Genomic DNA, 13,151 nt, shown 5'->3' with positions numbered 1-13,151 from the left:
GGGATTAACATTAGCCCCGATTTCAGAGAAGAAGACTGAAGCCCACGTTCGCTAAATAGTGATAGCGGCCAGCATGCACTGGATGCTGATTATGTACCAGGCGCTGTGCTATGAGCCTGACAGGAGAACAGGATGGGGCTCTTCCTGTGGACTTCCTCTGAAGGAAGTTAAAGGAGAGGAGAGGTCTACAGCATCTCCTGTCCCCCGGCCCATGAGGAAACACGAGAGAAAGCAAAGGAAATGGCTCTGCAACGCCCCAGGCAACCGCTGCAGAGCTGCCGGGCTCATGAGCTGGCCCAGGGCTGCTTCTGGAGCAGAGCACGTGGAGCTCCCAGGAGCTTGCCCTCACCTGGAGAAGCGGCAGGAGGCTGCCTGCAGCTGCCAGCATGGGAGGAGCAAGGACAACTCTGGCTGACGAGGATGTGTGACCCTCCCCGGGGGCTAAAAAGGACAGCTCAGAAGGCAGCCAGACTCCCCTAGAAAGGACACTGCATAAGATGATGGGAGGGCAGCTGAGGAGACTCGGGCAGGAGCTGGGGGGGGAGAGCGGGGGTTACAGAAGTCATCGGGGAGGGCATCAGGGAAAAGGTCCCTGTGGAGGTCCCTGAGGGGACAAGCAGGGGTGGAGGGCATCTGTAAAGAACCACTAATGTGCCCCCCACAAAGAGGCCGGCCTTGGTAGAAGACTCACGGCAGCCAAGAGGGAGCAAACGCACTAGCTCAGGGAAAGGCTCTGCCTTGTCTCCAATCTCCCCAACCCTTGGTCCTTGACTCTGGAGGGGCCAGAGGGGGTGGGAGGAGGCAAAGAGGTGGAGCAAGGACAAAAAAAGACCAGAGGATGCCTACGCTGACCCTTCTACACTGCTGGTTTCCAAGCCTCCTGAGCTTGGTAGCGGGAGAAGCTTTAAACTGGCTTTAATGTGAACTGGGCTTTTTAATGCTGGTAATCTGCAGGAAATCCAGGCACTCTGCCTGGGGTACTCCGAAGAGGCAGAGGGGAAGATCCACATCACCTTTAAAGACAGAGGTGGGCTCAGGATAAAGCTATTTCCATCTAATAATGGTACTACACGTCACCTCGTGTAATACTCACAGTAACCCTATGAAGAAGGTACTACCATCATCCTCATTTTGCAGCTAAGGAAACTGAGACTGCAGAGAAGTGCCACAAAGGTCTGTCAACTGAACGTGGTCTTACGACCAGATTATTATGCAGCCAGCAAGGAGCAGAACCGGAATGAACTCCAGGTTCTGATCCCAATTCCAGGCTCTCGGCAGCAGAACCAGAGTGGCAGCTGCAGCACAGCACGCCTCAGTGAGACAAAACCTCCCCTTGCCAATCAAGCAGAAGAAGTAACTCATGTGCTCTCTGCAAATGTGCACCCACTTCTCAAAATCTCCACATGCTCAGCTTCCAGGCCACCTTCCCCTCCTCTGAAGTCCAGAGAACTTGCTATCTGGGCCATCACTGAGCACATAGCACAACATGCCTCTTACTTCGTTTAACTTTCAGCCCACTCTGGCCCATCTCCTCAGCTTGACTGCAGTCCTTGGCAGGCGGAGGCCTCGTCTCACACTTCTTTGAGATCTGGACACCAGGGTCAATGCCCAGGGTCTGGAGGCCACGACAGGTGTGCACAATCACACAGTCAGATGCAACAGGTGATGGGAAAACCCCAAGAGCTATCTTCCTGCCGCCACAGGGCAGCTCTACATATAAAATCTCTCCAACACACGTGTTCTAAGCAACGTTTCTAATAAAACTCGGGTGAATTTTCCTGTCCTGCTGAAAATATATCCGACCTAGGCATCCAGCATTTACCGACCAACTCCTTCATGTAGAACACATTGGGGGTTCTGCCCTCCAAGAGCTGACAGACAATGGCGGGGTTGGGGGGGGTGATGAGAGACAACACGTATCTATAACAAACGTTAGGGAACACTGCAGAGGACTTGAAACAGTGCTGAGAGCTCTGGGAGGAGAATTCCCCAAAGTGGCGGCATCTGAGGACTTGGAACCTGTACATAAATGACCAACTTACACACACACGAGGCTTCAGATGTGCTTCTAGGGCTAAGTGAAGACCAATTTATATCTGATGATCAGCTTAACTACCCACACATACACCCCCCGAAAGGAATGTAAAAGTTGTAACTTTCTCCAGTCACAATGCTGATGTATATCTACATGGTACCAGCCAACACACGCATGCAAAAATAATGCCTTATATTTGCATAATGACTAACACTTAGTCATTCATGCAATAGAAATTTACCGAGTGTTGTAAAATGTCAGACACTATTCTAGGTACGTGGATGAATATTTACCAGGTGCCAGGCATAGTTCTGAACACTTGATACATGCGTCTTACTTAAATCACCCAACTTCATGAGGTGATTACTATTATTATTTTCTCCACTTGACAGATGAGGAAACTGAGGCAAAGAGGAGTTAAGTAACTGGCCCAGGATCACACAACTAGAAAAGTCAATCGCAGTCTCTCTTTATCCGTCTTTCTCTTTCTCTTGTGACCTAATACTGCTTGTTGCACACATGTGCCTAGTTCTCACCTCTGATGTCCCTGAGTCCCTCTTACCAGTTGCTGAGAAGAGCAGACAGTCTGTCTGGACTCTGGGCAAGCCCTCTTCAAACCCACGCACCCCTGGGGCCAACATCACAGGCCAGGCCAGCAATGACAGACATGTCCACTCTGGGCAGTGCAGAGACACCACTTGGAATACATCTATTCGTGTTGTGCATTTCGGCTTAGGCATGCACATAAGCACAAACTCACTGCCTGCTGCTGCTGGTGTCACTTCTTACAAGCTGTGCTTGGAACTTGAGGTGCCTGCCAGTCCCCATCAAAGCAGCTGCTTGGAAAAGTTTACTAACTTGCTGAAAACAAATTCTGAAAAGCTGGCTGCTGCTCTGTGCCACCATGTGGTTGTACAGCTGGGAGGAGACGTTTCAATGGAGACCCTGGTGAAAACTCCAGAGACTCAGCCCCGCACTCGGACTGCCGCCCAGCCTCATTCATTCCCCTCCCATGCCCCTTCTCTCTCGGTGCCCATTTCAGTTCTTTGTTTTCCCTCAACTGACCTTGCTTAATCCCTGGTGCAACAGACAAGCTATAGCTTGAGAACTGATGGTCACTGAGAAGTCATTTGAAAAGCTTCCTAACCGGAGAGATGCTGTCTCTCCCTCCCCACATCCCACGGCGGACCAGCTCCTGGCTTTCACAGCTGGGTTGGATTTATCTCAAACTCGGCCTCCCCACACTTAATGCCTAACCGTCAGCTGACCCCTCTGCCTGCACCCACATCCCACACCTATTCTGTTTCTGATTTCTGAGGGGAGGTCTCACTAATTCCCATGTTCAACTATTACTATGCTCGCTTCATGTCTGATAGAAAATCAGGCTATAAAAAAAATGAGCTTGAATCTAATTAAGCTTCCAGATCTAACTTCCAGCTTATAAGAAACACAAGCTAAACAATACCTCAAGGAAGCAATCATTAGAGCAATCCTGGGGCAAATGATCCAGCTCCTTCAACAAATCAATCTCTTGCAAAAAGAGAGGGACTCTGAAAAGATGTCTTTGATACTGCAGGGAAAAATCTGGCTATGGGCTGGGTATTGGATGATACATTGTGTTGTAACACTTTAAGCAACTTTCAACATGATATTAATGTTTAAAAAAAAAGAAGGTATTCTAGTTACAGGTGCATACTAAATATTTACAGGCGAAAAGGATGATGTTTAGATTTTGTGTCAAAATACCGCGGGGAAAGGAGAGGAAGGGAAGGAGGAGGGAAGGGAAAAATTGAGTTCAGGAGGGACTGATGAAGCCAGATTGGCAGTAAAGGTGACTGCTGAAGCTACATGATGGTACATGGAGACTCATTATACTTTGCTCTCTACGTGTGTGTATATTTGCATATTTAAATAATTTTTTTAAAAGGTCAGGCTCTAGAATAAGGCAGTTAATTAAAAGAAACCAAAAAGGGGCTTCCCTGGTGGCGCAGTGGTTGAGAATCTGCCTGCCAATGCAGGAAACACGGGTTCGAGCCCTGGTCTGGGAAGATCCCACATGCCGCGGAGCAACTAGGCCCGTGAGCCACAATTACTGAGCCTGCGCGTCTGGAGCCTGTGCTCCACAACAAGAGAGGCCGCGATAGTGAGAGGCCCGCGCACCGCGATGAAGAGTGGCCCCCACTTGCCGCAATTAGAGAAAGCCCTCGCACAGAAACGAAGACCCAACACAGCCATAAATAAATAAATAAAAGTTCTTAAAAAAAAAAAAAAAAAAAAAAAGAAACCAAAAAGCCTAAATAAGAACCAAAAGGAATTCCCTGTCAGTCCAGTGGTTAAGACTTGGCGCTTTCACTGCTGTGGTCCGGGTTCAATCCCTAGTCAGGGAACTAAGATCCTGCAAGCCATACGGCACCGCCAAAATAAATAAACAAGAACCAAAGAAGTAAATCAAAGAAATAACATGTTTCCTGGTTGGCACTGGGTCAGTGTCATCACCTGAGTGTCCCCTACGGGCCCATCACCAAACAAGACGAGAGAGATCAAACTGACCAAGAATCAGACCTGCCTTCAGGAAGCTCTCGCTCTTGCTGTGAGCTGCCCCTCGGACCCCAGAAGCAAAGGCTAGTCCTGACAACTAACTTTATAAGAGGGGAGGCCCAGATAGTCTCCTAAATAGCAACCACCTAAGGAACCTGTCACAGTTATAGGGTGCTGTACTTACTTTCTCCATCAGCAACTGCAAAACAGATCAGCTAAAATTGGAGAGAGGACTACCTACCGTGTTCAGAATCTTTCCCAAATGCTTACACAGAACTTTCTGTTTAACACTGCAACCAAGAAGGCAGCCAGACAGTGTCCACTCATATTCCTCTGAGGCTAATGCTTTAATTAATAAACAAGCAGCAAGACTGAGGCTTTATATCACTTTAGAGCAACGGTTGTACAGATGCTTACATTGTAAGATCACAGGAATGAAAAAAAAAAATACATGCATCTCAGCCTGTCCCCAACGCACAGGTGTATGTCATCTGTTGATTTAAATTTTTAACCTTAAACCATAAACCTTGGACCAGTAATTCCTAACTCATGTCCAAACCCCAAATCTCCTAAGCTAAAGGAACAGAGGGTATTCCCCCAAGCTATTTTTCGTATTTCAAAAGATGAGTTAGAAACATTACATTTGCCCAAAGAAGGAAAATGGAGGTTAGTGAAAACAAAGTTCTTATGTTTGGAGCTAAAATTACATCATCTGGAAGTAGAACCCTGGTTATATCATGCTGATCAAAAACTGAGACCAGCAATTCTGTGTCAAGGATTAGATGGGAAATTAAATGAATTGTCACTTAAGAAACAGTTTGTTCAGAATACAGAATTGTTAATAATGTGCTATCTTCAGAAGGAGAAAGAAATTATGGAGTATTCAGCATTAAAATGTGTGAAAGCACTGTCTTAGAATGCATAAAGATCAGGAATATTATTTTTTGAAGAAGAAAAAGTGTCCTTTTCTAGTGAGGAGGCTTTAGCTATTATAGACGCAATTTAATTTTAAAAATCAATTCAACAAATTTATACAGAAATGGCAGTGCCCCCCAAAAAACACTGCAAATCTTTTTATAGATAAAATATGTATTAAGCATGCATATGTAAAAACTAGATTTCACCTTGGTCTGTAGCAGAGCAATTTAATATCCAGAAGTATATATTTCAGAAATGACCCAAGATGTGGGTAGCCCAAGTTACTGGGCTACCTGGTAATTCCGCAAACTTTAAGCAACCCCTTTTTTTTTTTAACTTTTTATTTTATATTGGAGTAGAGTTGATTAACAATGTTGTGTCAGTTTCAGGTGTACAGCAAAGTGATTCCGTTACACATGTACAAGTACCTATTCTTTTTCAAATTCTTTTCCCATTTAGGTTGTTACATAATATTTAGCAGCGTTCCCTGTGCTATACAGTAGGTCCTTGTTGGTTATCCATACAGCAGTGTGTACATGTCAATCCCAAACTCCCAATCTATCCCTTCCCCTAACCTTCCCCCCTGCTTTGTAAATAAGTTCATTTGTATGTTTTTTGGGTTTTTTTTTAGATTCTGCATGTAAGCAGATTATCATACTATTTTTCACTTTCTCTGTCTTACTTCACTCAGTATGACAATCTCTAGGTCCATCCATGTTGCTGCAAATGGCATCATTTCATTCTTTTTAATGTAAGCAGCCCCTTTTGTCATCCACCTACCAGCATCTACACACTGAGGCACTGGGAGCCTGAAACAAGTACTGGAACAACTGTTGGGGAAGCAGGACAGTGCAGTGGTCAATTCCGCACACACTCAGGGCCAGACTGCCTGGTGTAAACCCCAGCTCTCCCACTCCCTGGCTTTGTAACTTTAGGTTAGGATTCTGTGCATCCATTTCTGCATCAGCGAACATACAGGAAGGGCCTGGCCTTTCGTAAGCACTATGTAATGCTAGTTATTGGTATCTCTGGTGGTGACCCTGTAAAAAAGCACTCCTGCCACATGGCTCTGTGTTCTCTCCCCTCCGCCACACATTCCTCTCGTATTCTATCCTCTTCTTTGCTTCAGCACATCTTCTTTCATCTCTTGGAGCATTTCAGGCTCATGTACAAGATAAGACACAAACACCAGAGACCTAGGACAAGACCACCTGACCAAAGGGCTCCTGAGACCCGAAAGAAGAAAGATTCTCACAAATTGGTTTCTCTGAAAACAGCTGCCAGTGAAAATCCTGATGCCTCAGAAAGTAATTCTCTCCACTGTCAAGAGGAGTGGAGATTTTATAATGAATTACTTGCCTGTTCAAGTAACAGCTTGAAACTGGCACCTCCAGGGCCACAAAGAAAATCATACGGTCAACTCAAGCTCATTCTGAATGTTAAAGGGACCCAATTGATCCTGGCATGTCGGAGCGGGTAAAGGACTTTACAAATCATCTAGATCAAGGGTCACATACCCGAATACCCAGCGTACCAGCCAGGTCACGAACCACAAAGGGACTGGAGCCAGCTGGGGACAGTGTGTCCTGTATGAAGGGAGGGCTACTACTCAGCTCCAGCCAACTGCTGTCACGGGCCTGGGACTGCCAGAGGCTCTGAGTGTTTAAAAGAAGCTGGAAAGTCAGATTCTGGGGCGGGGTGGGGGGGGGGGGCGGGGAGGTGCAAGCAAAACACACCTGCAGGACAGATATGGTCCAAGTGCTGCCGGGTTTCACACCTTGAACCAGACAGGGCAGAGCAAGCCTCAGACCCCTGGAGATCACACAGCTACCATGCTAATCCAATGGTGGGGAGGGGACTAGGGTCCCCAGCTGTTCACAGACTAAATAAGGAATATGACTTATATAAGAACTACTTTTTTTCTAATGTAAAAGGATATTGTGATATTAAAACCAAATTGTCCTTCCAAACACTGCTAAATTGATGAGTTTTCATTTCCCATTTTCTCAAATGAGGAGATTCCAAAAGCACAACAGTCCTGTACTGTACACAGATTTTATCTACATTAGAGAGGGGACCTTCACACTTGCACTATTCACAACCGCCAGCGAGACCAATCTTCCATTTGATGGTTGAGACTGAAAGGTTACGGGGCTTGCCCCCAGTCTCCAGATCCCTTGCAAAGGCAGGAGAGGAAGCCAGGCTCCCGAGTCCCAATTAGTCTCCGTCTCCTCCACCAGGGCAGGTGGACTCTGCCCCAAGAGCGGCCCAAGAAGTGACAGCCTGGACGAAAACCCAGGATAAATGTGATCAAAAACAACATTTGGGGCCAAGTTTTTTCACCATCACCTCTTCAAAGTTCCATAGGAGCTCAGAGGTAGAAGAAGCCTGGATAACCTGATACCCCAGCCCAACTCCCGAACCACCTCAACTGCATCCCAACTGGGGGTCTTCCTGTCTGCGGTGGATAAGGGACTCATTGTTGCAATGCTGGGTAACAATGCAACTGGAGGACTTAGGTTTGCCTGGCCATGACACTCTGATCTCCAGGCCTGGCCCTCAAAATGTCTACATCCCTCTCCCCACCCCCAGACACTGTCTCTATATCTTCCCTTCCTAGTCTCTCTTCTCCCGTTTGCTCCATTTCCCCAACTAATTGGCTTCCTTATGAAAAAGAACTTATTCACTTTCGATTCTTGCTCTCAGTCTGCAGGCATTAGTCAAGGATGACTGACTTAAGCTGGGAGCACAGAGGTCACACACCCGAGAAACAGAACTGAAAGAACTTGCCCACTAAGTCAAGACAAGGTACCCTGGAGGCAGAGCAGGTGCTGGGGAAGCGGGGCCTGCATTCCACCCGGGATGACTGCAGCTGTGGGAGCCAAGATCGCCAAATACAGCTGTGTAAGCTGCGCACTGCACAACTCCAAGGGCACCACTCCAAGAGGCCAGGCTGCGAGTGGCGCCATCTGGAGTTGCGTTAACAGAGCAGCCCAGGGAGGGGTCAGTGGCCCAACCTGCAGGCACATGGAAATGGGAGTCTGGCTATTAGGAGATGAAGCACATCTTTCAATGAGTCAGGTAATAGTGACTGAATGGCCAACTGAGTTTCTTATACTGGAGTGTGCTTACAAACTCCCTGGCAGCTTAGTTAAAATGAGGGCTGCCCAGCCCTCCCCGGAAATTCAGAATCCTCAGCTCTAGGGGCGGGATAGGAATATGTGTGTTGTTTTTTTTTAACAACCAGCCTCTTGAGAAACCCTAGCAAACAGAGTTGAGGCTTAGGAGAACACAAACACTAGAAGGGCCAAGGTTGGGTTACCGAGGGGAAAATGTTTATATTTTTATACGTTTATTCTTTCCATTCCAGCTCTATTTTATGAATAATATTATTTCTAAAGACCATTAATGATGGCAATCACATATAATCCATGAAGCAAATGCCACCAGAAACCCCAACCCTGGCTATTCCTTACCACGATTTTTAAGAGCAGACACCCTAGACCCTAAAATGAAAGAGCTATTTTGACAGCTTGCTAAATTGACGGCCACCATTCGCCAAATCACAGGAAATCCATGCCCTTGCTGAGAAGGTTCCTCTTTCCACCGTTTCAGTGTGGCAAACACCCAGACACATACCTTGTGCTCCTCCTTCATCACCTGTTCAATGAGCTCGGATTTCATGGGAGGTTTTGAATACTGGCCTGAGAGAAGGCCATGTCCTAACTTAGTCCTGGACAGAAGGGAGAAACAGACAAAAAGGTTATTGCTGTTTCCCCTCAGAGATATTAAAATTACCTACAAATTTCAATAAGTACAGCTGCTTTTAGGTGGAACACTGTATCTCAATTACTCACAAGTAACTTCTCTGTTTGATTCTGCTTGATACTGATTCCATTTTCAACTTTTCTCAGTACTTTACAATGTTACTGATTTTTTTCTTTTTACAAAAGTAACACATGCCTATTTTAGAATACTTTAAAAAATACGGACAATAAAGAAGAGAATTGCCTTTAATTCTGCAACCCAGAGAAAACCACTAGGAACACTATATCAGATACTTAAAAATTACAACAGGGCACTTACATCTGTGTGTTGAAATCTTGTGTTGGATCTAAAGGAGAGTAGTCAAATATTCTTGGAAGATTTCCTACATACCTAGAAAATGAAAAGCAACAGTCAAAACATAGGAACTGAGAGATGAACAGAACCAAAATAAGCTATCATCCTAGCTAAGACCTTCTTGCCTTTCTGTCAACACTAAATCATCCACCTGAAGAGAATCTTTTCCTGAGCTCCTACCTCTGCAGTCATATTCATGGGCCTCCCTAAAATGTTTATGCTTCTATCAATGGGTCAAACCCCAGGTACGAATTAGAATCCCCTAAAGAGTTTCTAGAAAAAATACGAAAGCCAGAGCCACCCCCAGATGTTCTGATTTCACTGCCTGAGGTTGAGGCCTGGGATTTGGAATCTTTTACAAGTTCCCCAAGTGAGTCTAACATGTAGCCAGAGTCAAGGACCACTGGCTTACGCCATCTCAACTACCTTCCCAAAAACGAAAGGTGAGGTTAGGAACTGTTCTGGTGGTGTCAAAATGAATAATGACAGCAGTAACAACTACTGTTTCTGAAGCGTTTCCTAAACTGCCTGATTAAGACTTCATTACAACCACATGAGGAAGGGATTACTGTCGTTACCTCATTTGAGAGATGAGAAATCAGGGTGCAAATTCATTAGGTAGCTTCCAAAATCACCCAGGAGGGAGTGATGAAGCCAGAGTAGACCCAGGCGGCCTGGCTCCCAAGCTGTGCCCTGAGCCACGCTGCCAGATGTACCTGCCCTATCCACAGTCCCCTGTGCAGCCCAAAAGCCCTCCTTCTGACCAGTTTACCTGACAGAGCAGCCTAACTGTAACCATCCATCTCTCATCTCAACACACAATCATTTCTTTTTTTTTAAGTTTTCCTCCAAACGTGTCAAAAATGTATTTTCCTGTATTAGTTGTTTCCAATAGTACATATCTGTCAGTCTGTCTACAGAACAATCTTCAAAATTAAGTAGATGAATAAACTAATATCTTTTTCATTGAACAAGCATGTTTTTCAAAAGAGAAAGCACATAAGTGAATTCATTACATTTAAATAATTATACATAGATTGGGAATTATTTTAATTTTAATTTTTTAAATATCTTTATTGGAGTATAATTGCTTTACAATGGTGTGTTAGTTTCTGCTGTATAACAAAGTGAATCAGCTATACATATACATATATCCCCATATCCCCTCCCTCTTGCATCTCCCTCCCACCCTCCCTATCCTACCCCTCTAGGTGGTCACAAAGCACCCAGCTGATCTCCATGTGCTATGCAGCTGCTTCCCACTAGCTATCTATTTTATATTTGGTAGTGTATATATGTCCATGCCACTCTCTCACTTCTTCCCAGCTTACCCTTCCCCCTCCCCGTGTCCTCAAGTCCATTCTCTACGTCTGCATCTTTATTCCTGTCCTGCCCCTACGTTCTTCAGAACCATTTTTTTTTTTAGATTCCATATATATGTCAACACACAATCATTTCTTTCACTTCTTAAGTTCATTTCCTATTTCACACCCCCTGCTTTGTGCCGTTCACCTTTCCCTCTTGAGGCCTGGACTCTCTGAGCCTGACAGCTCTAGGAAGAAGCATCCAGAAGCGGATCCCTCTCCCTGTCCCTTCCTGCACCCTGCCTTGCCTGCTTCTCTGACCTCATTCCCACTCCTCTCTCCCAGACCACAACGCCCCGGCCATTTCCCCTTCTCGCTGCCCAGGGCACACCAAGCTCGCTCCTGCTTCAGGGTCATGCCATCCTGCTGTCTCTTTCCTGGAACGCTCTCTCTACGGATCCTTGCTCCCTTTCATGTTCCATAGCACCTGAGCCTGGCTAACTTGCTTCTTGGCATGAATCACTATTTGCAACTATACAATTTATTTATGTTCTTGTTTATTATCTTTCTAGAGATTACATACTAGAATATAATCTCCATGAAGGCAGAGACTTTAAATGACTGCATCTCCAGCACTAGAACAGCATCTAACATGTAAAAGGCACTCGATAAATATGTGTTGAATGAATATATTCATATCATTTAATCACACAACCAATTTTCATAACTGACTACCTAATGACCCAACAGAACAGGCATTACTGCAGTAAAGTCTTGGCAGAGAACCATGATACACTACAGTTAGTAATGACCTCTAATTAGATCCCTGAAATACTAGAAACTTCTAGGCACCTGCTGATTACAAACTCAGAATTTGTATCCAAGGTTATGTACCAACATAAAAATTAACAGAGCACACGTCTCTGGAATAGTCCCATTCAAATGGCTTTTGGTTGTATCACTAGAACAACAATTCCATTTAGAAATTTTCCATGGACCAAGAGCCAAATAATAGATAAACCAAACTATATTCAGAGTCAGAGGTTGCACTGAAGAATTCTTTTTTTTTTTTTAATCTTTATTGAAGTATAATTGCCTTACAATGGTGTGTTAGCTTCTGCTTTATAACAAAGTGAATCAGTTATACACATACAATATGTTCCCATATCTTGAAGAATTCTTAATTAATATACAACACGATAAACATTATAAACATTAGCTCTCTTACAATCCAGTCTTTATCATATCTCAAAATCTGACAAGACAAAAAAAAATCCACTGGTAAGATGAACATTAGTGAAAAGCTTATGCTTTCCGGCAAGGTTGATGGAGAAGAATAAAGTTAAAGGGGGTAAATCTTTGATGTCAGAAAAGTCCATTTTGCTAGTAATTTATATTCCTTTTCTAATCAATGAGGAATATCCTCTATTACAACAAAATTAAATTAAAAGGCAGCAGTAGGGGCTTCCCTGCAGTAGTTAAGAATCCACCTGCCAATGCACGGGACACGGGTTCAAGCCCTGGTCTGGGAAGATCCTACATGCCGCGGAACAACTAAGCCCGTGCGCCACAACTACTGAGCCTGCGCTCTAGAGCCCGCGAGCCACAACTACTGAAGCCCGCGTGCCTACAGCCCATGCTCCGCAACAAGAGAAGCCACCACAATGAGAAGCTTATGCACCGCCAACGAAAAGTAGCCCCCGTTCGTTGCAACTAGAGAAGGCCCACGCGCAGCAACGAAGACCCAACGCAACCAAAAATAAAACATAAATTTTTAAAATTTAAAAAATTTTTAAAAGGCAGCAGTAATGCTGGATAATTTTTAAAGTATCAATACTTATATCTTCAATTTGTAATCTAGTGGTTTTCAAAGCAAAAAACAGTTTTGCTATCTGACAATCCATCTTCGTTGTCATTCAATTCATACACCAGTTTATTTAGATTTGCTCCTCATCGGAATTATTTTGAAATGTAAACTGGGTTCAAGTGGCAGGCAGGGTATCAGGAGTCTGGCTGATGTTCCCGAATTACACCGTGGTTGTGCGTAAGTCATTTAATCTCTCTGTGAGTCACTCTTTCTACTTACAAAATGGAGATACCAGTCCTGGACATAACTCCACTGAGTTAGTCCCACTGGGGAAAAAGGAGTTTGAAGAGCAAGTACTTCAACCCAGTGATATTCGGTAAAAGAACCAAAAGACTAAGGACAAGTATGAAAAATAAGTTGCTCATGT

The 13,151-nt window shown here is 44.8% G+C and overlaps 1 protein-coding gene across 3 annotated transcripts in view; it reads right to left on the bottom strand.

The window, feature by feature from the left end:
- USP13 (ubiquitin specific peptidase 13) overlaps positions 1–13,151 on the bottom strand; it is a 118,463-nt gene that overhangs the window by 46,959 nt on the left and 58,353 nt on the right. For all 3 annotated transcript variants that reach the window (XR_014262746.1, XM_082458954.1, XM_082458955.1), the window contains exons 9-10: positions 9,578–9,649; positions 9,131–9,224 (exon numbers count right to left, since the gene is read on the bottom strand). Coding sequence is in view for 2 of the 3 variants with exons in the window: in XM_082458954.1 (XP_082315080.1) it covers positions 9,131–9,224; positions 9,578–9,649 (166 nt within the window). In the remaining variant the exon portion in view is untranslated. The remainder of the gene's footprint in view (positions 1–9,130; positions 9,225–9,577; positions 9,650–13,151) is intronic.

The sequence above is a fragment of the Balaenoptera physalus genome (assembly GCF_965194825.1).
Source record: "Balaenoptera physalus genome assembly, chromosome: 4".
Lineage (NCBI taxonomy): Eukaryota > Metazoa > Chordata > Mammalia > Artiodactyla > Balaenopteridae > Balaenoptera > Balaenoptera physalus.
Note: the sequence above shows the minus strand (reverse complement) of the source record. Positions and strands in the feature narration are given on the sequence as shown.